Here is a 21,377-nt window from a genome sequence, read left to right as displayed (position 1 = left end):
GGTTTCAACCAATATGGTGGACTGATGAATGAACCCTCATGGATGAAAAATACTACTGATTAGAAAAAGCACAATTATTTCTCAAAAATATTACTTTTGTGTGAACATATTTTGTAGGGCACAAGGCTTCTACCACTTCTTCTACCAGATGGGTTGGGTCTTAAAGATGCAAGTAAAGGTTCAGGTTTCAGTTGTAGCTCCATGTGGAACTCTAGTTCAGGGTATTAACTGGTCTTAAATAATTATTTTGTGAATGTGTGCATGTGCAGAATACCTTCGTCTGGCTTCTCGAGCTGCGATGCCTCAGAGAGCTCCTGACTCTCTTGCTTTGGTTGGATTTCTCCAGTGCCCATAGATGCAGAGCTCTTGTCAGATGTTGTGTTTTGACTGCTTGTCTCCTGTCAGCCACCAACATGCACATTATTTAGATTTTATACATGATAGGTTATTCATATGACTGTTTTTAGACATGGTAATATGAATTGACTAAGCATGCTAGTCACCCTGTATGCTGTTCAGTCTCTAACTTTTCCCCAATTTTCAGTTGTTGTTGTAATGAAATTTACTCCATCATGCAATCAAACAACAAGATACTCTTCATGTCCAGATCAATATTCTGACCTGGCATGTGTGGACAGAGTCCTGAGAGGGCATCTGGACATGACTTGTTTCTGGACTGAGACATGTGGAGGTGTCCAGGCTGAAGAGGGTGGCCAGTGCACCCTTGTTGGTCAAAGTGATAGTCCGTGAAATCGTCTGGCCCACCACGTGTGAACCAAAGTCAATTAACTGGCTGTCAACTTCCAGCTAGAGAAAGGATATATTCATATGCAGTAATTATCATAAGCAGTGATAAGCTGCCAGCTTGAGTACATAGGTTTACATACATTAATACATACTGTATGTGAATTGATTAGATAAGATACAGAGTATAATTCATAGGCAGTCAGTGTTGTTCTTCAATAATCACTGTTCAAATTATTACTACATTATTAGCAACCTAAAGTTACAACTATATTGGCCAACAAAATCCATGTCACATGTATACATGTATGGCAAGAAAAAAAATCATTTCAAGACAGAACAATATGAGAAAATAGCAAGGAATGAAAATTGCAATGATAGTCATTTGTAGTAATTTTCTCTAGGTTGGCTACAGCACACTACTTACATCACATTTCTTTGTGGTGCATTTGACAGGCACAGAGAAGGGACCTCCTGCTGATGCAAACTGAACCTCTCCTTCCAGGTCCTCGTTGATCTGCAGGGATCAGATAATGGAAAACTGTGTTGCTTCATAACCCAACATTTAGTTCAGAATAAAGGTTTGACTGTAGATTGAACACCCGAAATTTGATTCTAAAACAAAATAGTGGAACAAGAGACAGGAACAACAACAGACAGAGATAACGCATGATGACTTGGCTAATAAGAATCTGCTGTAAGCTGTTTGCACATATCTATGGTTCCTGCATTTCTGAGAAGTTTATTCTCTCTAAGATTTTTTTGGAGGGTCATTTCATTATTTAATTTGTCATTGTTAATTTTATTTGTTAACTAAGCCCATCTACACTCAGCTTTGTTCTAATTTGACAAAATGCTGATATACAGATTTCACATTCCTATTAACTCATAAGGCATTTAAGCCACTGAAAGAAAGGCAGATGCTATTTGCACTCCAGGTGTCCATAGCCAACAATGCTATTTGCACCTGGGGTGGATAGCAAATGTTGCAAATGTAGTTTGGTGCCTAAACCTAAGTATAAAACAACAAATTAAAAAAAAAAAACAAGATACTCAACCATTAAAAATAAGTAAGCATCAACTTTTGATTTCACACAGGTGCTAATTTGGACAATACCAAAAACCCTATGATTATTAACTGCAGCATATAGTGTAGGTGTAATAAGAGTAGTGATGTGACTAACCATAGGTTGGAAAACAGCCTGCATGTCACAGGACATCCCAGCACATAAAAACCCAGGAGGCTCAAAGCTGAAACACAAATCACAGTGAGTTATGAATAAGACAATTTGCACTTTTCATAGTGGTGCTCCTATGGTTATTAAGCTAGATATTACACTGTTAAGAGAAAGGTAACATTGCTGAGAGTGAAATACTTTATTTGACAGACATGTTTATAATGATAAACAGAATGTGAAAGCAGTGTTTGTGTGTTGGTACATAGAGTATGAATCACATGTAGAGCAATAACACAAGACTCAAAGGAAACATTGTGGTTTTAAATCTACACAGGATGCAGTTGGAAAAAAAAGATCAGCAGATTCACATGAAATGCTGAAGTATGATGAATCTCCTGAGTGGAATAGATTAGCGTAACTAAGGTCAAAATCTGACTTGATGCTCAGGCACAGAAAACAAAGAGAAGAAAAAGCTATTGTTCCATATGAAAACACTGCAGTGTGGGACAGAATGGTCTGGTATTATTTCACAGCCAAATCTTATTACAACGCACTGCATATCCTACAAGGAACCCAAAGAAACATGAGGACTGCGAGCTATTTCAATGCAACATGTGTATCTCACAGCACATGTTTATACCAAACCTAATGCTGCCCCGAGGAGCCTGATAACTTGATGCCCTTCCAGAGACAGAAGAAGAGGCCCGATCAATATGAATATGGCAGGCAGCCAGCCAGAGAGGCAGAGAGGATTCTCAAAATTCAATACATAAACAAAAAGTAAGAAACATGCAATCACGAGCATAATTAGGGAGCAGCAACAATTACAGAATATAATGGATGCCAAACTACCACTTTATTAGATTTTGGAATGAATGGTATCATTATTTTACAAGTTAGAAAATTTTAAATCAGAGAGCAATCATGCAGCAGCTACTTTTCATGCGTAGATAATGAGATATCTTCCGTGCCAAGTTGATATTTGGGTCTGAAGGTGGCACAAGACGAAAGCTGAGAGTCCAAAATGGAAAGGGTTCATACTAGTTTTTCTTATTTGTTTTTTTACATCTTATACAACTTTTCAAACTCTGTGAGGAAGGAGAAGAAATACCATGGTTTTCCTTCCCTGGCTATGAGGTGCTCCACACTCCGAAAATTGACAGCGTGTCTCCTAGCAACACTGGCTCTCCACTGTCAATCAAACACTGGCATGGGAAATCGGCCCCCAAGACGCCTGAAGCTGAAACTGTTGAAACAGTTGTGCCCAAGGACAATTTTAACCTCTTGAAAAAGGATGTATAATATCTGCAATTTCATATTAGTCTGTATTTTTGAATATAATTTTTTGTTTGACAGTACAGACACAAACCATCTGTTACCACATCAATCAAAAAAGAGCTGCAGCTGCTTCAGTATAGTTCTCAAACACAAAAAAATGTTGTTTCCACAACACTTCACTGGAAGAAGATGGTTGAAAATATGTAGAGATGATCAGTCCTACGAGATAAGTATAGCCACAAGGAATTTTCAAAATCGATATTAGCCTCTTCTGAAACATGGTTTGAATAGGCATGGACCTCTTAAAAGGCACTTTATGCTTCATTTTTGCACAGCTGGATAAATTCATCATAAATTCCCCAATATTGGCAAAAATTGAATTTTTACATGAAAAAATACACTGAAAAACAGTAAAAGTACACCATAATTAGCATGCTGTTATCAGCACTACTGGGCAATGGAGCATTAGGTTTGGTTTATGCCAGCTGTTTGAAGTTGCTGGTGCAGCTGTTGGGTGAAGACCTTGGAGCAGGCTGGCTGAAGCTGCCGTCCAGCTCACCACTGTGACCTGGAAGTGTTTGAAAGGATTCCACCTGGTTGAGAAAGGTTGGTGGTAATTATAAATGTCATATTATACTTTTATCTTTTTTTTTGGCTAATTTCCCTCCTTATTGGTACCATTCTTCTTTCCTAGTTTCAAAACAGGTGGTATAAAGACGTGAAGAAAAATAGAGCAGTTCACTTGGGATTAAATGCATGTGTGGCAGTGTTTGAAAGAGCCTGCTACAGCCCTATATAACGTGCTGCAAATGAGGCCATACTGTACAGTATATCCATTGCAGTACAGCGAAGTGATGAAGCTGAGACCATGGCTTTACAGTATTACTGACTGTGCCTTGTGTTCTATTATACATTCTGGTTGCTCCCCAATGGCTTCTCCTACGATAAATCAATAAGCATTCACAGTTCATTATTCAGTTCAACAGAGCTAAAACTCACAATCTACTGTGAAGAATCACAAGACAATATCTGTGAGTGTTACTTGTGCAGTATAATCTTGCTGTTGTACATACTTCACAAAACTGAAATCTTGTTCTGTTTACATGTGATGGCTACAACATAATGCAGATCTCTGTGCGCAGTTTAAGGAACCATTTGAAAGCGATGACTAAAAAGTTTCTCAGGGCAGCTTTTTAAGGTTAATTTATCAATTTATTGTTTGGTTGTTTGGGCAGGTGAGAATGACACTATTCAGTTCACTGAAAAACACAATGAAACTGCTTGAAAATATGTGGATTATTGTAATTGCAAATGTGGGCAGGATATAAAGCCTAAATGCAGTTTTGACTGATGCTCATACATACACATCATTTTTTTATGGACTATTAGACAGGACTACCAGAGAAGATGAATAAAACACGCTCAGTTAAGTGCAGCATGGATTTCTGATGTCAGACACTGAAATAAATTTTCCTTTCATGCACTTGAGAATATGAAAAGGTCTTTACCAACTATCTTTAGCTGGCTGGTTTCAGCAGGACACAACCATAATACTGGTATACATGTGGCTGTTGAGGTTCTATTTCACAGTCACAAAGTCAAATCAAAAAGCTGACAACCCTTTAACTAGAAGACAGTCAAACAAGATGAAATTTGACCTACGGCTAAAATTCAATGGAGGTTTGTATGCAAGGCTTATAGACTGCAAATCTTAAAGTATGCAGTTTTGAATCTAGCTAGTACAGGAAGCTCTACTTACTGAAATCTAGAGATTTATTTCCTATTGTGGGATTACAGTTACAGTTCTGTCATCGCTTGCTCTCAAAATCTGATTTACAAATCCATCCCTGCAACATCTGTCCTTTAGGTTTTCCATGAAATTACTCGACAACTGTGCACTGGATTGCTGTGAAATTTGGTACAGACATTCATGTTCCTCACAGGATGATCTATAATGACCTTGAAGATTCCATCAGGTCAAAAGTGCAAAAGGGAAACATTGTTTTAACATAATGAAAATAACATATTATTAATTTGCATATTTGGCTAGTCGCAGATATATATAGCTACTGAACATGTTAACAAAATGTTAACAGACAACTTTGTTTCTGCCTAACTATGTGATCTTGCAGTACAATATCCACAGCATTATCACAGTTTTTAGTGGTTATATTTAGACTCACCACACATGGTTATGGTTGGGGAAAGATTGTGGTTTGATTTACAAACAACGTTCACAGAGACTCCAGAAACAATGTGTTCATTTCCATTTCACCAAAACCACCACCATCTTTCCCTGTCCTTAACCAAAGTGCTTTTGTTGCTAAACCTAACCACAGATGCAAACTCCTATCTCTGGTGTGACAGTAGTCCACCCTAACCACCTCCTGTTGACTGCTGCTGTTAATAAATGTAACACTTCTTTCATTCAAAATAATATTGCCTCTGAAAATAATCCAGTCCTGGATTACACTTTCCTCTTAACATATTTGCTGTTGTAGTTTAGTTACATAACAACCTTTCTTGGAGATAGAGTTGCCTTTAGATGTACTTTCTATTTAGTGCTATCAAGTAAATATTATTGTGCTAACACTATAAACTAAGATGGTGGACATGGCTTATACTGCATGCTTAACATGCATGTTTACCTTGTATTTGTGAGCATATGCAGTATAATACAGGCCTCAGTGCAGCCTCACAGAGCCGCTAGCATGGCGGTAGAGAAGGATGCTGATGTGAGCATCAAGAGCAGGAGAACTGATATGTATTGCTATGCTTTTTAACCCGTGCGTTAATTGTTGGTGCATCATGTGGCTGCCAGTGTTGGTGTTCTCTCTATATTTGGATCTGTTTTCTGTGTTAGGTAGGTTTTGCGTGGATCTGTTTCGGATTGGGTCCAAAAGCTTGGACTCATCAAGACCTTTGTACTTATGCTGTAGCAGATGAAAACATCCAATTTAATTTTTTTTTTTTTTACAGAAAAGATCAGTTCTATGCAACCTGAAATATTTTTAATTACAAAGTATGCTTTTATATGTGCAAACACCCAATTTAATTTCAGTTGGACTTGAATGTCCCTTTGGATTTTGTATGCTCCTTAAACAGTCTTGTCATTAATCAACTTGCACGGGCAGGATGCAAAATGAATCACTGTGTCTTATCCTGGCATGATTTGGACCAAATTAAAGAAATGGTAGGTGTGATTGCACCCTCAGATTTTCGAGAGTACCACCCCTTCTACTACAGACTCAGGCTTTATCTCACCACTCATCTCAGGAACATGCAGATCACAGAGGGGTGTCTTCCTCTCAGCCAGTCATTTCTAATACATGCTAGGAAGTGACACTAATTGCACTAATTGCGAAAACACAGCTTCTATACAATGGCTTTTCACCAAGTCTGGCAAGCTTGGGCTGTTGTGGTTTTTGTCCCAGTGGTGAAAAGATACAGCAGAGCCCATTCTGGTACAAATGCACCTACACGGGGGGCGGGGGTAGAGGGATGGGAAGCCATTTTTAGAAATTCAGGGGGTGTACAGGGAACTATGGGCTGGTGTGAAAAAGCCCAGTGTGTTTCTGGTTCACGTTTCTCTCTCCTGCTGTGTTTGATGTTTAGCTGGGTGAGCCATGAAGGCTTTGGAGTTGTCACGACTGATCTCAGTATTGTAAGTTTTAATGTGTGAATAACCAGCAGGCTTTACACACGGCAGACACTGAATAGTAAGAGGAGGGTGTGTGCAGTGGCAGAGACAGGTGAGTTTGTCAACATGTGTGGGCATAATTCAGTTTTAAAATTTCATGTTTCCTCACACCAGATTATATTATTCCTACACTATTTTGCCAATGGTGCTGTACAGGCACAGTTTTAGTAATTTTATAAGAGATAAACAGTACATACACACAACAAACCTAGACCTTGATTGTATGATAGACCCTGTGCATTGGAAAAAATAAAGCCACTATGACAGCTTCTGCTACCTTTCTGATTACTGGAAGATGACAACAATGTAACATCTGCTGAGCAGTGGCCGCAGCAGTTGTAAACACTTACAGGATAATGGTACATTGAATTTCCTTTCATTTTGACCTGACCTGACTGAAAGAGTGGAAAAGTGCCCCAAACAGGAAACAACAAACATGTCCTCTGACGTGGTACAGTCCATTTACTTCTTATTTTACTTCAGACCACTGGATGTTTATCTGTGACACCCTAAAACAAAAGGTCATCAAGTCAGCAAACCAACTCAGTAATGTCAGTTCCACAGCAATATCTATCTGCAGTTTACTAACATTAGCCGACACTAGCCACTATTAGTCCTGATCCAGGACTTTCTGTTCATATTAAACAATCCCAGACCTCCCTGAAATCAGATATTTGAGTTACTCAGTGCTCATAAATTTTATTTCTTCTGTTGGATAACTGACTTAGGAGAAGCACACAGAGCACAGAAATGACAACACGTGGGTGTCATGAAACAAAAAACACTGATTGCTAAGACTAAAAAAAGATTTTTTTCCCCCATTTAAGTCATCACAGATATAAAATAAAAGCACTGTCGGATGCTGCCACTGTGGCTAGAAGCTGTATTACAACAGTAATACTCATTTCGGACTCCGTGTTACATCCGGTGCAAAGCAGAGCAAAGTGCAACACAAGTGCCTTTGCTTGTTAGTGATACAGTTGTCACTCTCCCGTCCAGCTTGCACGTTGTTTAAATAGTGAATACATACAGTATAAGCCCATCTGAGCGCCCATGGGCGTGTTGGTCTTAAAATGTGGTGTGGTCAGGCGCACTGCTATCTTGAGACAGTGGAAAGTGACTGCATGACTGACCAACAAAAACCTAAGTCAGTGGCTCAGTATTTCACAGTTATTTTAGGGGCGCCTTTTCAAGAGAGTTATGTGCGCCTGCAAGTGCAGGCTCACAACACGCAGACTCTAACTTATGACAGAGCTGAATAGAGTACTGGTGTGTTTTATATCTTATCAATTTAACTTTTAATTTATTATAAGTAGATTTTTGTATTTTCTTAAAAGTACACAGACACACTGTAAATGTCCCATTCTCTAATTTATGAGTGAATGAGTAGAGTGACAAACAGGTGCAGCATGAAACCAAATAAGCTCTGTCATGATGGAAGAAATTACTTTAGATTTTTTTGTATCTTGCACTAATTAATTTAAGGTAGAAAAGAAACAACAGGCACCTGTTGTTATCTTTATTTATTTGACTTCGAATTATATTTCGGAAACTAAAATATGTATATCTTCAAACAAAATATGTATAATCATGATAAATCTGAGTGATTGACTGCACTGTGTTTCAGTGACAGGAAGATACAAGAGAGAGAGTGGGTATAATGCACAATATGCAGTATGTGTGCATTCACCCGTTTCGTAAGAAAGTGCGTGTTTGCTACATGTGAGTTAAGAATAGAGGACTAGAAGGTGATATGTTCAGACAAGTGGTCCAGCACGAAGGCTCGAGAACAGCATCAGCAGTTTCCAACTGACCCTGCTGTAGCCTGGGAGACTCTTCACTCAGTCAGGCAGAAAGAAGAGAGATGAAGAAGCCACATCAAGTCATGAGGGAGCTGATGGGAAAGTGATACACAGTGAGTGACCTGGAGAACAATGCATCTCTGCTCAGCCTGTAGGCTGCTGGCAGGCTGAGAGAGAGGAGATAGCAGAGACTGACTCACAGAGCTGAGACTCATAAGAGGAGCTGTGAGCGTGGTGATCTAAGCTGGCGTCCATATGTGGGAGGACAAGCTTTGCTTTCACGTCCACTCCACTGTCTTTTAAAATGACAAGAAGTGGTTGTATTAAATTCCTAAGTGGTGATACATAAGCAGATGTTTCCATGTGATAATGGAAGCAGTTCAACCAACAGTGGGTTCATAGGAGCTTTAATATTTGTCACTGTAAACATGTCTAGCTCTAGTGTTGTCACATAGAAGAACAATGTCCTTGAACTCAAGTTTTAACACCAGGATTAGATAATCAAAATACTACAATATCCTGACCTATGAGAAAAACCACTAAGGACTGCCACTGAACAAATGTGTAATGTTGTGTGTGTGTCTTTTTATATCTATAAGATGAATATCAGACAGGATTCAGTTTAGTTCTGCTGGGCTGCTTGATTCTATACTTGTTTGTCCACACAGACATTGATCCATCCCAATGTGATATATAGACCCAAACTGGGTGTAGTGGATTCTTTCAAAGCTCTAGTCGGTAAATTTGGAATAGAAATAGTCAACTCTGAGGGGGCATTTAATAAATTTTGTAGACTGACATTTTAAAGGGATAGTTCAACCATTTGGGCAATGCACCATTTTTGTATTTCTAATCAGAAACACAGGGAATTAATGTTAATTTAATCCTTGGGTGTCCACTAGGGATTTTTCAAAACGTCAACAAACACATAATTTGTTCAAGTTAATCTGAACGTGACCCACATTGGGAAGCAAGTTAGCAGGTAAGCTATCAGATTTTTTTATTGTTGCTTTTCACAAAGTCAGCAAAGAGCCTTATCTTTGTTGGTAATTTTGCTATTCATGGTGTAGAACCCAAAATATCTCCACACACTGTTTCTCAGATGTTTTGGTGTTATGATCATCCAATCAGCGCCATCACTATTTATTAGTGTAGTTTACTGATAGATCAGTGGGGCATACAATAGGTCTGCTGCACTTTTATACTGCAAATTAAAAAGTAAAAGAAACAAAAAGTGACAGACATAACATCCAGGAGATGGCCTAGCTTAGCACAACAACAGGAAGTGGGGGAAAGAAATGGTATTTGTGTTATATATTTAGAAGTCCTGATGTTATACACATTTAATTTCACAAAAAAATCTTAAAACTTCAATCTTCAAAGTTAACCTTAATTTACAAGATTTCACTGGACCTTTCAACCACCTCTTGCGGTTTGTCAGATGGGTCAGGTGGGTTTTTCCTAGTTGTGACAACTTCATTTTGTGATTTGTGTTTGTGTAGATATTTTGTTTCTAAGGTCAAGAATGAAATTTAATGCTCAACATTACACACGTAGAAAGCAAAGTGCATGTGTTCGAACTGCTATGCATATGTTTGCCTTGATTTCAAGTCCACTTGCATTATAACAAGACAATTACTGTCATTTGTTATTTGGCAAACTGTAAAAATCTTACCAGATAGAGATAAAATCCTTCAGCTGAGCAGAAATACCGAGAAGCTTGCAGTGGTTTGTAGTGTAGCTGATGTTGGTCAGGACAATTTTCTTCCTATACACCTTCCCCACTTCAAAGTCCTAAAACAGACCATGCAAAATATTTAAAATCCTTCCATTACTTAACAAAAGTTGAATAATCAAAACACTACTGTTAATTAAACTTACAAAGCTTTAAATGGGACACATGCACATTACACATGATCACATCCTGTGATAAAGTCTTGTCAGAAGTGATGTTTTACAAACCCAGTACCTTGAAGAGGACGACCTCTGGTTTACTGATGAATGGAGATCCTCTCAACTCTTTTCCATGAGCTTTTTTAGCAGGCATGATGAGCTTTCCACTGGCCACTGCAGGTTCTTCCTGCTTTACTTTTGTCTGCGATAATGACGTCTTTTCATTCAGGAGCTTCTGTAACCACACAGTGATGCAACAGCAACAATGACTATAGTGAAACTGTGGAAATTACACCATAACATAAACTCAAAATTCATGGCCATAAAAATGCATCTTTACATAGAACTGACAAACGGAAAAAAGACAGCCACAGGAAATAATGAAGATGCTAATTCAAACTATTTTGTCTGGTAACTTTTTTTCCTTTGGGCTATTGTGTGAATTCAAAATAATGTGTAATATTCTAACTGGAAGCAAATGATAATAGGCCCTTTATGTTATACTATTGTAAAAAGATTTAAAATAATGTCATGTAGAATTAGGTAATAAGAACCAAAAGAGTGTGTTACCTGTCTTTAGAGGTTTAAGGTATGTGAGACTCTTTTGAGGGCCCTGCTTTACTTTTCATTCTTTTGTCATTTTATCTCTGCTTTATTTTTTCTGTACTGTGAAGCACTAAAGTGAATGAATTGTCTCATTAGCTTTGATACATTGCTGTGCTCATCTATTGCACTAGCCATTAGTGTGTTGAGAAGTAGCCTTTTATGAGAGCATCAGTCTGATCTGTATGTTCGGAGGAGAGATCACTTCCACTCGACTTGTCACTTGCTCAGAGCTCTGAGCTGTAACACCGTGCTCGCTCTGAGGCCTCAAAGGCACCAGAACAATGAGAAGTGATGCCTGTCGTCCCACATTTCAAGTGTGAAGAGGGCTGGATGAGACAGAAAGCCGACTCACCTCCATGGCAGTGAGCCACAGGCACTCCTGCCTCTATCAAGAACTACCACAGAGCAGCCCTTGAGCAAGGCACTCTATCCAGAGATTCGAGAAAAGTCAGAACTGGTGGTGTCACTGTAGTCCAACTCTGATGTGATCGATACGATGAAGTTTGGTTGATTACATGTTTACCGCAGAACTGATCAATACTCACTTGTTGGCAATGGGAAACTCTCACCAACCCCACAATTTGGGGAAATAATTGGATTTGTAAGAAGCTCTACAGTGTTCTCAGACTGTATTGAGAAGTCAGCTCATTGTCGACAGGCACTCAGAGTATTGTATGCTAATGTGTTAGTATTATTCATGACACAGATATCAATGTTCTACTTCTATTGGAACAAGAAAAATGATCAGTAGCACTTTGTAACCCTTTAACCAGATTCTAATGACACATTTTCATATGAGCACATATTACATATTAATGGTAAGAATAGTCAGATAAAATGTTCTTGAACGTCAAATTGAGTTATCACTAACCTTACTACAACTAACAATTATTTTCATTATTGATAATTTGCTGATTCTTTTTTTTTCAACTAATCAATTAATTGCTGAGTCAATAAAAAGTGAAAGTGAAAAACTAGAATTACTGCCTCATGGTTGTATACCTCCACCAACCAGCCAAGTTGCAGACAGTATAGTCACAATCTCCTTTCCTTGAGTTACAGCATTGAATAATGGCCACAAGTGTTTTTGCAAAACTTTATGATGTCACAGTGAAGTTGACCTTTGACCATCTGGATATAAAATGTCATCACTTAATTTTATCCTTATAGACATTTGAGTTACATTGTGTATGAACTCATGAGTTATGGTGAAAAAGTGTTTTGTGAGGTCACAGTGACCTTTGACCACCAAATTATAATCAGTTCACCCTTTAGTCCAGGTGAATGTTTGTGCCAGATGTAATTATTTCTCTCTAGGTATTCCTGATATATTGCATTCCCAAGAACGTGAGTCACGGTGACCTTGAACTTTGACCATTTCCAACCAAAATCTAATCAGTTCATCTTTGAGTCCAAGTGGATGTTTGTGCCAAATTTGAAAAAAAAATTTAAAAAATTCGCTCAACGTGTTACTGAGATATCCTGTTCACGAGAATGGGACAGAGAGACAGACGGACAACCTGAAAACGTAATGCCTCCAGCCCTGACTGTCGCAAGGTAAATGTTTTGTTTTGTCCGACCAACAGTCCAAAACCCAAAGATATTAACTTTACAGATATAAAACAGTGAAAAGCAGCAATTTCTCAAATCTGCTGGAACCAGAGACTATTTGGCTTTTCTTTTTTTTTGATTACTAAAATTATTTACTGTGTATGCGCTGATTGACCTAATCAATTAATTGTTTCAGCACTTTCACTTTCATTTGTAATGCAAATTCTCTCTCTCAATTGAAATAGAGTTGGAAACAGACAGTTGGATCACTCAGGTCATCCCGATTCACTCAGCACTGTGGCCTGATTGTTGGCCTGGTGAGGTTTTAGTCAGACCTCTGCTACCTTTGTGGCATATGGTGTCATGGTGTATCTCTCCACTTGCCAGCAATGAGCTCCATCGTGAGCACGCGGAGGTTCATGATACAACCCTCCAGATCCCATACACCCTACATGCATGTGCCATCACCAACTATTAATAGTTTCTATTGCAGAAACAATAACACGATCCCTCACTGTTGTGTTTATTGTAACACACTAACAATCTGGAGGTGCAGCTACTGGGAACTAAAACTGTTATCCATGTCCCTAGCCAGGCAACCTTACACCCCAGTTTTCAAGCAACCTGACTGAATCAGTGAACATTTGGATCAGCTGTTGTTTACAACAGCTGATCCAAATGTTTTTGTTTACATCAAAACTGCTACACAGCTATTTCAAATAAAGGAAATACTGGCTTTCAGTTAGATTATTTATAAATCATGCTCTGGGTGGGAAATTCATCTGCTCAAAAATATGGAAGAAGCACATCCCTAGAAAAATGATATACCTGCTGTGAATGGGACATGATTTATGACTGTTTAATTTTAGCAGCTTGCAGGGATTGGCTTGTGGTTGGCGGTGGTTGTTATTGTAGCGCACCTTGTAGTTGTGGTCCCACAGCCCTGAGAACTCAGGCTCAGCCAAGCTGTCAGCAAGGCTCTGGTGGTCCACGTCCTGCTGCATGGTTTCCTCCAGGTCCTCACCATCAGAGGAAGCGGACGATGAGCTGCTTATGTCACTGAACTCTCTTAACTGCTGGAGAAATGCACAAACTCATTAGGTCATGATTGTTGAGAATGCACTCGATCTCTTCACATACGGCATCTCAGATGTCAAGAACCACTCACAATTGTGGCTCTCTCCTCTGTGGCTGATTGGGGGCTGGTTTCCAGGTAGTACAGGAGCTTCTCTCTTGCCTTCCCCAGAGATGGAGACTTGCCAGAGGTTGAGAGTTTAGGCAGCTTTGCCTGGTGTATCCTTCTGCTCTTCAGCAGCTGTTCCTCCTGAAGGATTTTTGCCACAATTGCCACCTTCTTTGACTTCCGCCTCTCTTCAAATTCCCTGAGAAGGGCAAATCAACAGCACTGCATTATGCTGAAATGGGGTCATATATTCCTCAGCACACAGCGAGAGAAAACACCCACACACTGCTGCATGGAGTGGGAGTGGAGGACATGCATGTGGGAGAGGAGAGGAGAGGAAAGGAGTGGAGAGAAGAGGAGAGGAGAGGACGTACTCTTGTTTTCGTTTTATCTTCTCTAGTTGTTTCTGTTGGTACATATGCTTGATACTGTTGGTGCCTTGGGCCTGCAGGGATTCTCTCAGTTGTCTCCGTTGCTGTTCTTTCTTCTGGGCATTTGCTTTGGCTCTGCTTTGTTGGACCCGTAAGCTTTCCTTAAGAAACAACACCAGATTAATGATGCTGTATTTGACCTCATGCTTAAGTATTAATATGATTATCTGAACTAAAAGAAAAGAAATATTTTCTCCTAAAACGTGAAATGTACCTGTTGAATGTTCATTTTTTTAATACAGAAATAAGCATGATGGTGACAACACTGCAAGATCATAATGACAAGCAAATAGGTACTGTCAACAAGAGCATGCACAGTCCAGAAGTGAATTTACCACAATGAAATATGAATGAAAATGAGGTTTCCGCTTGGTTGGAATCAGTAAATCCAGGTACTTTGGTATGTTTTGTAAAGATGTACAATGTATAACAGCAAGCAAATATTGTAAATGTGAGTTTGTATGATGTTCAATCAAATGTTATAGTTTGGTTTAAACGCAGAATCACAACTTCTTTGCAATAAAGTAATTTGTAATGTAATGCTACTACCTCCACATTTCCACTTTCCACATCTGCCACATCCCCCATTGAAAAGACTGTGTTCATAGTGCATAAATTACAGTACCTGGCAGGCGTCAGGGGAAAAAAAATGTGCACAAATGAGTAATTTGGGTTCATTCACTCGCTCTGTATAGCCTAATGTTAATGCAGTGAAAAATTAACATAATTGTTAGGCCATGAACAATCTTATCTAAATGAAATCTTCAGTTTAGATGCTATTTGTTATGACCCCTACAGAGCTCCATAAAACATGTTAGCTTAAGGGTACACAATCACTTAGAACACACATATACAGTAATAGCTTATAAGAGTATCTGTACTGACAGTATATCAGCACGCATAATGCATATTATTGATTCTGTCCAGCTGAGATTAAAAAGGTTTTTTCATTTTTCATTCATTTTTCATTGATAATTAGGTCTATATGTTTACAAAGTGCTCATACAAGAAGTACCAAGTTCTACTGATGGTACTGTTTGAAATGTGCTATGCCATATTTTCACTAGATTGTAAGCAGGTATAATCATAGGATAAACAATAGAAAATTACATTCAGTTTTATACATGTATTTAAATATGCATTTACATATGTGCATGATTCACTCATTATGTGCTTACATTGCCTTTATGATGAGCACAGATTGAATAAGCTGTATCACTACGTCTTTAAGGCGTTTTGAGTATATAATGCATCACTAATTATGGTTTGTACTTAAAAGGCTACTCATGTATGCACTTTGACATGATCTTATACTGTAATATTCATATGGCAGCTATAGATAACAACAACCATTATTCAACAGAATCAGTATGCGTGGCTGTTGTTTCTTACTTGTGTGGCTGCTATGTTAGATTTCAGTGACTTGACAGCTTGCATCCTCTTTTCCAGTAACTCCCTGTTCAGTTGCTCCTTCTCAGCCTCTTGCTGATGCATCCTGAACGAAACAGGGACAATCACAAACATAGCGAATGGTCTAATACAGCATTAGAGAAAAACAAATATGCTATTACTGCTTGGAATCAAAAATTCCAGGAGCCGAATAAGACTGAAATTAATTATTATAAATCAGAGAGATGCTTTATTCTCTATAACCATAACCCTCAGTGCTGTAACATTGCAAATATTACAAGAAAATATTCTCTTTTCACACTGGGAAATGGTGACTTTGATAGAGTGTAAGTTCAGGTTTCAGATTGCAAGTGCTGACTGGGAACTTGGGTGAAAGAAAGGTGACAAAACATGGTTTTCCTTGCTACCTGAATTCTGATGACAGTGGATGATAGTCAATTATGACTGATTAGAGGGTGAGATAATCTCATGGCTCTGACAAAGCTTTGTCATCTCTGTTTTATATCAATAAATATAGGCATTTACAAAAATTATATTAAAACTATATTTAAATAAACAGACAAATCTTAGAATAACAACATAGATTTTACATAAACAAAAATTATGCAGATGGAGGAAGTTATTAGTCAGTGAACAAATTAAACAAAATAGAAAACACATAAAAGACAGAAATTAACAATCTTGGAAGTTAAACTATATCCTAGATAGCAAAATTAAACTTCTGGCCCAACATATGCCTGGGTCCAAGGCCCAAGTCTGGCCCATATACTTCCACATCTGGGTAGATTCCAGCTGTTATTCTCCAGCATTGTCTGAGAGCCACAATATTTTCTGTGTGTGTGCCAGAATTGGTCCGGATGTGTTTGACAAACATGATGTATATGGGCCAGCTTTGATTTATTTTGCTACCTGGGACTGGACTTTTTCTGTTTTTAAGAAACTACTACAGGTATGTCATCTTGTGATTGGCTGATAGTTTTTGCTGTTACTAGATAATGGCTTCTTTCACTTCTTGGAGCACAAAAGTTTTTTTTGTCAAAAATATTGCCCTAATGCTTATGATTTAAGAGGGTTTATCCACTCAATGCATTGGTTGTTGAACATTACATGTGCTACTAGGGGCAGATTAACACAAACTTGACACTTAAAAATAGACTACAGGTCCCATGCTCAAGGTAATTATCACCCAGTGTAACAATGTAGTTCACTGCTGTGCATTTAATAGTTTTCAGACAACAATGGGCTCTGACATGGAGGTAATGTAGAGAAAATTCATTGTTGATTTTGGAAAAATATATAACATGGACCTTTGGTGACCATAGAGGAGTTACAAACAAGTCTAAATTTCACGTACAGTGTATGTAGGTTTTCTATATAGTTTTAGAATTTTGGGAAGCATCATGTAACTTGTATCATGAATCACTGCACATGCCTGATCTATTCAGTTTCAGCTTGAACAGTGCTGTATGAGTTTGAGCTCTTTCAAGTATTTCTTTAGCTCTGCTTGTAACATTTTTTGCCAGTATGCGTGAATGAGCAATAGCATGTGTCAATTCCCCAATGGCCCCTCTGAGATTCTTTATATTCTCTTGCTCTACTCTGAGCCCTGTTTATTGGCTTAAAAGCTCATTACCTTTTAATGGTCTCTTTCAAGTACTTGGCAGCTATCTTGCAGTTTGTCCGGCGCTCTTCAGTTCTGTTCTGACATCCACTTTCCTCTTTCTTCGTCACAGTTGACTGTTTACTACCAGAACACAAATCATAGACACTTATATGCATATCACTTCACATGGTCGTTCACAACTCACATAGCTGATTCTCCATACAGACTATACAGACTTAGATAAAAAAAAAACACAAAAAAATAATTTCACATGACAAAAAGAAATTTCTTAGAGAAGTGATAGTTTGAACACACATTATAATATATTGTTGTATTTTATTTCACTGTGTGCACAAAATAATAACTAATAATCCTTTGCTGTCTGCATTATAAGTGGTATTTCACTTCACTACTAATTCTCACTTTTCTCTTAAAAAGAGCAGTACTTAAGAAATTCAGTGAAAATGAAGATGATAATTTCCCCTACTCTCTGAGATGCTGCATCTTGATCTGCAGGTTCTGGCTGGCTTGCCTCTCCTGCCGCAGCCTTGTCACTGCCTTCTGGGCCCTAAAGACCTGGAAGACCCGCTCCTCCTCCTGCACCTCCTGCCGGAGCGAGGAGTACCTGCCAAGCTCCATCTCCACCTCACTCAGCTCCAGTCTGAGGAGCCAGGACATAGAATGAGATGGATGTAGACAGAACAAGAAGCTAAAGATGCTGATTGATGGTGCTTATGTACTTGAACAGTCACTAAGAAGAGGTGAGAAGCTAGGACTGTGTAGGGCCCAATCCATTTCATTTTCATTTTGCACTTTAGTTTTTTATTTTTTATTTAAATTATGATTAATAAGAACAGATCAATCAACTGTATCAGTTGGTCTAAGAGGTAAACATTTAATCCATATGAGATGATTGTTGAAAAAGCCTATGAAAAAGCAGTCAGACCATTTGAAGACATACAGTAATTTTCCTTTAACAATTACTTCCTACAAGCAGAATGAGACAGGATTCCTTACAGATTTTACAGATTAAGCTAAATTGCCCCACACAACATTTGGTTGACTTTGTGAATAGTCTATATTAATATTTTTTTTTTTTTTTTTTTTTTTTTCGCAAATCAAATTAGTAGACGGACTCTCTTAGTATTTTAGAGTTGGAAGAAACAGACAGTGGACAACATGTTGCTGTAGACTTGGAGATCAACTGTTTGGAGAAGTTAGCATTAGCCATCAATTCCAGACTACCATGCTTTTTTTTTCATTCCTGTGTCACTGTGTTAATACAGCGGTCCAACTAAAACAAACGAGGTGGCTATGCTATGGTGATCACACAGTGCTAATGTCAGAACAAGACTTTACTATCAAACCATTCTCCTCACTCTAGCTGCTTCAGCTCGGTGTTGATGTGGCCTTCTAGCTCCTCTTCACTCCGCAGCATTTGACTCAGATGCTTATGCTGGGCTCGTAAACGAAACACTGCCACACTGCAGAATAAAATAAACAAAGAGTGGAAAGCAGATCTCATGTATGAATATGAAGTGAGTGTTTGTCAGTTTTGAACTCACCTGTTGTCTGTTGCTCTCTGTCTCTCTATCTCTTCCTCCAAGTTATCCCTCTGCTCCACCAAACTTTTAATATTCTGACGGCAGAGTTTCAGCTCTTCTCTGAAAAAAAAACGAAAAAAAAAAACACTACATAGAAGAAGCAAGTCAGGGTGATGACATAGAGAAATGCTCCAGATGAAAGTCATTTAGAAAGAATATTTTCAAGGCTGTTACAACGTACAACTTGTTTTGAGGCTACAGGCTAATGGATTTCCATGTGGCCATTACAACAAAGGGATGGTAATTCTGTCGGCTAAGGAAATCTAATGAAGATATTGAAAAGCTGAGAGTGGACACACAAACCTCAACAGCTTTGAACTGCCCAGTGTTCTCTTTGCAGTCTAATGGTGTGCAACATAACAGTCTGTGACAGGGGGATAAACTGTCATAAAGAGAAAATCATAGCACATGGTACAGCAAAAGCTGCAGATTGGTTAAAAGCCAGGTGTGCTTAGGTTCCATTAAACTCATGTTTGATCACACCGCTGTACAGCTCCACACTGACCTTTGATTCCTCGTGCTAAAAGGAAAATGACAGCCCTTTTTGCTGGGGGCTACATCACAGTTCATCGGGTGCTTAATGGCTCGCAGTGCAGACAAATAAAAGGAGGGAAGAAAAGTGGGGAGGGAGGACGTTATGGGAAATGTTCTCTCTTCAGCTGAAATGATTTTCTGCAAATTGCTGAATCAATTGGTACAGAAATGATTGGCTCTGTATGAGGAGGGCAAAAGGGGAAATACCTGGGGAGGTGGAATAACACTGAGAAAAAATACTTCCAGAAACTGAAAAGATTGGGAGAAAATAGTATTTTTTCTTGGAAATGCGACAACCTGTGATGAAAAGACACCTGCATTTTTTTGTATTCTTACTACAAAACAAATGCAAAGGTTTCCATTACGCGTGCAGACTTTAGTCAAGTCTATCTGGGTTAAGGAGCTACTGTCGCTCTAGAGGTCCGTTGTTTGCCATGTCCAGACCTGGCTTTCAGCACGTCATGCTCCTTCTGTCGGTGAAAGGAGTCCAGCTGGTCCAGGTTTCGTCTCAGCTTGAACATCCGTGCTGTCTCGGCATAACTCCTCTTCTTACCATAATCGGCCACAGCCACAAGGTCACCATCACCATCGTCCTCTCTTGGGACAGATGCACAATGATATTTATGAGAGGTTGCATATTTAAGAGTGACTACAAAAATTATACCACAATTATGCCTGGAGGTGTTTGTACTGGGGTTTTACAATGTAGAAAACATAAACAGTTTGTGAGACAAAGTACAAAATTGAGCTTTACTATTTTACTGAGAATCACAATGAGTCAAAGTGACTTGATGTTCTGCAGTATATACTGAAAGAGAGAAAACAGGATCAGTACATACACTTTTATATTTTACTGTCTAAAAGACAATCAATCAAAAATACCTACTCAGACAATTCTTCTAACCACTCCAAATCAGGAGGAAGAGCAGGCTCCTGGTCTGAACCTTCATCTAAAATACACACCTTTATGTTACATAAAGATAACCCAGTCTCTCAAAACATAGGTAAAAGTGTGTATATTTCTTCCATTAATTGTGAATTATAGAGAAGAAGGCACCACATTGACTTCATGCATCAGCTGTATTTTGCAAACAAGACAGGAAAAGGAGCTGTCACTCACCCTCAATATCCTCAGCAGCGCTGAGGTGGACACCCAGCAGTCCACAGTCGTCTGACGCCACATTAGATGGATCTTCCCTGTCTTCTTCGTCCATTTCACCTTATTTTGAATAAGGCAGACAAACCTAACGAGGATAACGAAAACTGGGCTAAATGGCTTAACAAACCTCTTCAGTCATTGGCAATTTAACGTTACATTGCTCACTGAATTGCTGGTTTATTCATTACCAGTAGCAAACGTGATCTTAGCGTAATTTCATTCTTGACTCGTGTTGTGTATCAGGCTGCACCACAGGTGTCGTTTAAAAAGCAGATTTTCCATTTTAAAACGTTTCTTGGTAAATTACATATATACAGATTCAGAGTTGGGCTCTTGGTGAATTGCAAAAGACATTTAGTGATAATTTGAGGTGTATACTTAAATAAGTGTCAGTGGGACAACATTCAATAACCATATTTCTGAATGGAATTTGGCGTGTTTGAGTTAGCGACTCAACGGGCGCTAGCTAAACTTGAATAGTAAGAAAGGAACTAATGCACAACTGACGCTGAATTTAGGCTTTATCAAATTTCAAATAAAAAAAAAAACCTTTTAATTTAACAACGCTGTTACCTCGCTTAGCTGGGCTTTGCTTCTCTTGACAAAATATCTCCTCAAAATAACTTTTTCCCACAGCAAGTTTAATCCGCCATGTTTGTTAGCGTTTCCAAGGAGACGGGACGCAAGGGGCGGGGCCTTGA

General features: G+C 38.7%; 1 protein-coding gene across 2 annotated transcripts in view; it reads right to left on the bottom strand.

Annotated features, from left to right (window-relative positions):
• Window positions 1–21,377, bottom strand: part of cfap74 (cilia and flagella associated protein 74) — a 54,147-nt gene extending 32,770 nt beyond the window's left edge. Inside the window, exons 1-18 of one of the 2 annotated variants that reach the window (XM_071475316.1) lie at window positions 21,250–21,377; window positions 20,638–20,761; window positions 20,404–20,467; window positions 19,962–20,114; window positions 18,945–19,043; window positions 18,759–18,863; window positions 17,867–18,040; window positions 17,410–17,520; window positions 15,759–15,861; window positions 14,310–14,467; window positions 13,921–14,134; window positions 13,673–13,828; window positions 10,672–10,830; window positions 10,378–10,496; window positions 1,929–1,995; window positions 1,172–1,261; window positions 622–807; window positions 275–398 (exon numbers count right to left, since the gene is read on the bottom strand). In XM_071475316.1, the coding sequence (XP_071331417.1) occupies window positions 275–398; window positions 622–807; window positions 1,172–1,261; window positions 1,929–1,995; window positions 10,378–10,496; window positions 10,672–10,830; window positions 13,673–13,828; window positions 13,921–14,134; window positions 14,310–14,467; window positions 15,759–15,861; window positions 17,410–17,520; window positions 17,867–18,040; window positions 18,759–18,863; window positions 18,945–19,043; window positions 19,962–20,114; window positions 20,404–20,467; window positions 20,638–20,731 (2,176 nt within the window). In that variant the 5' untranslated portion in view covers window positions 20,732–20,761; window positions 21,250–21,377. The remainder of the gene's footprint in view (window positions 1–274; window positions 399–621; window positions 808–1,171; window positions 1,262–1,928; window positions 1,996–10,377; window positions 10,497–10,671; window positions 10,831–13,672; window positions 13,829–13,920; window positions 14,135–14,309; window positions 14,468–15,758; window positions 15,862–17,409; window positions 17,521–17,866; window positions 18,041–18,758; window positions 18,864–18,944; window positions 19,044–19,961; window positions 20,115–20,403; window positions 20,468–20,637; window positions 20,762–21,249) is intronic. The other variant, XM_071475317.1, reaches the window with a different exon arrangement.

The sequence above is a fragment of the Trachinotus anak genome, unplaced genomic scaffold (assembly GCF_046630095.1).
Source record: "Trachinotus anak isolate AG129_WGS33_773 ecotype Australia unplaced genomic scaffold, CSIRO_AGI_Tana_v1 ptg000004l, whole genome shotgun sequence".
Taxonomy (NCBI): Eukaryota; Metazoa; Chordata; class Actinopteri; order Carangiformes; family Carangidae; genus Trachinotus; species Trachinotus anak.
Note: the sequence above shows the minus strand (reverse complement) of the source record. Positions and strands in the feature narration are given on the sequence as shown.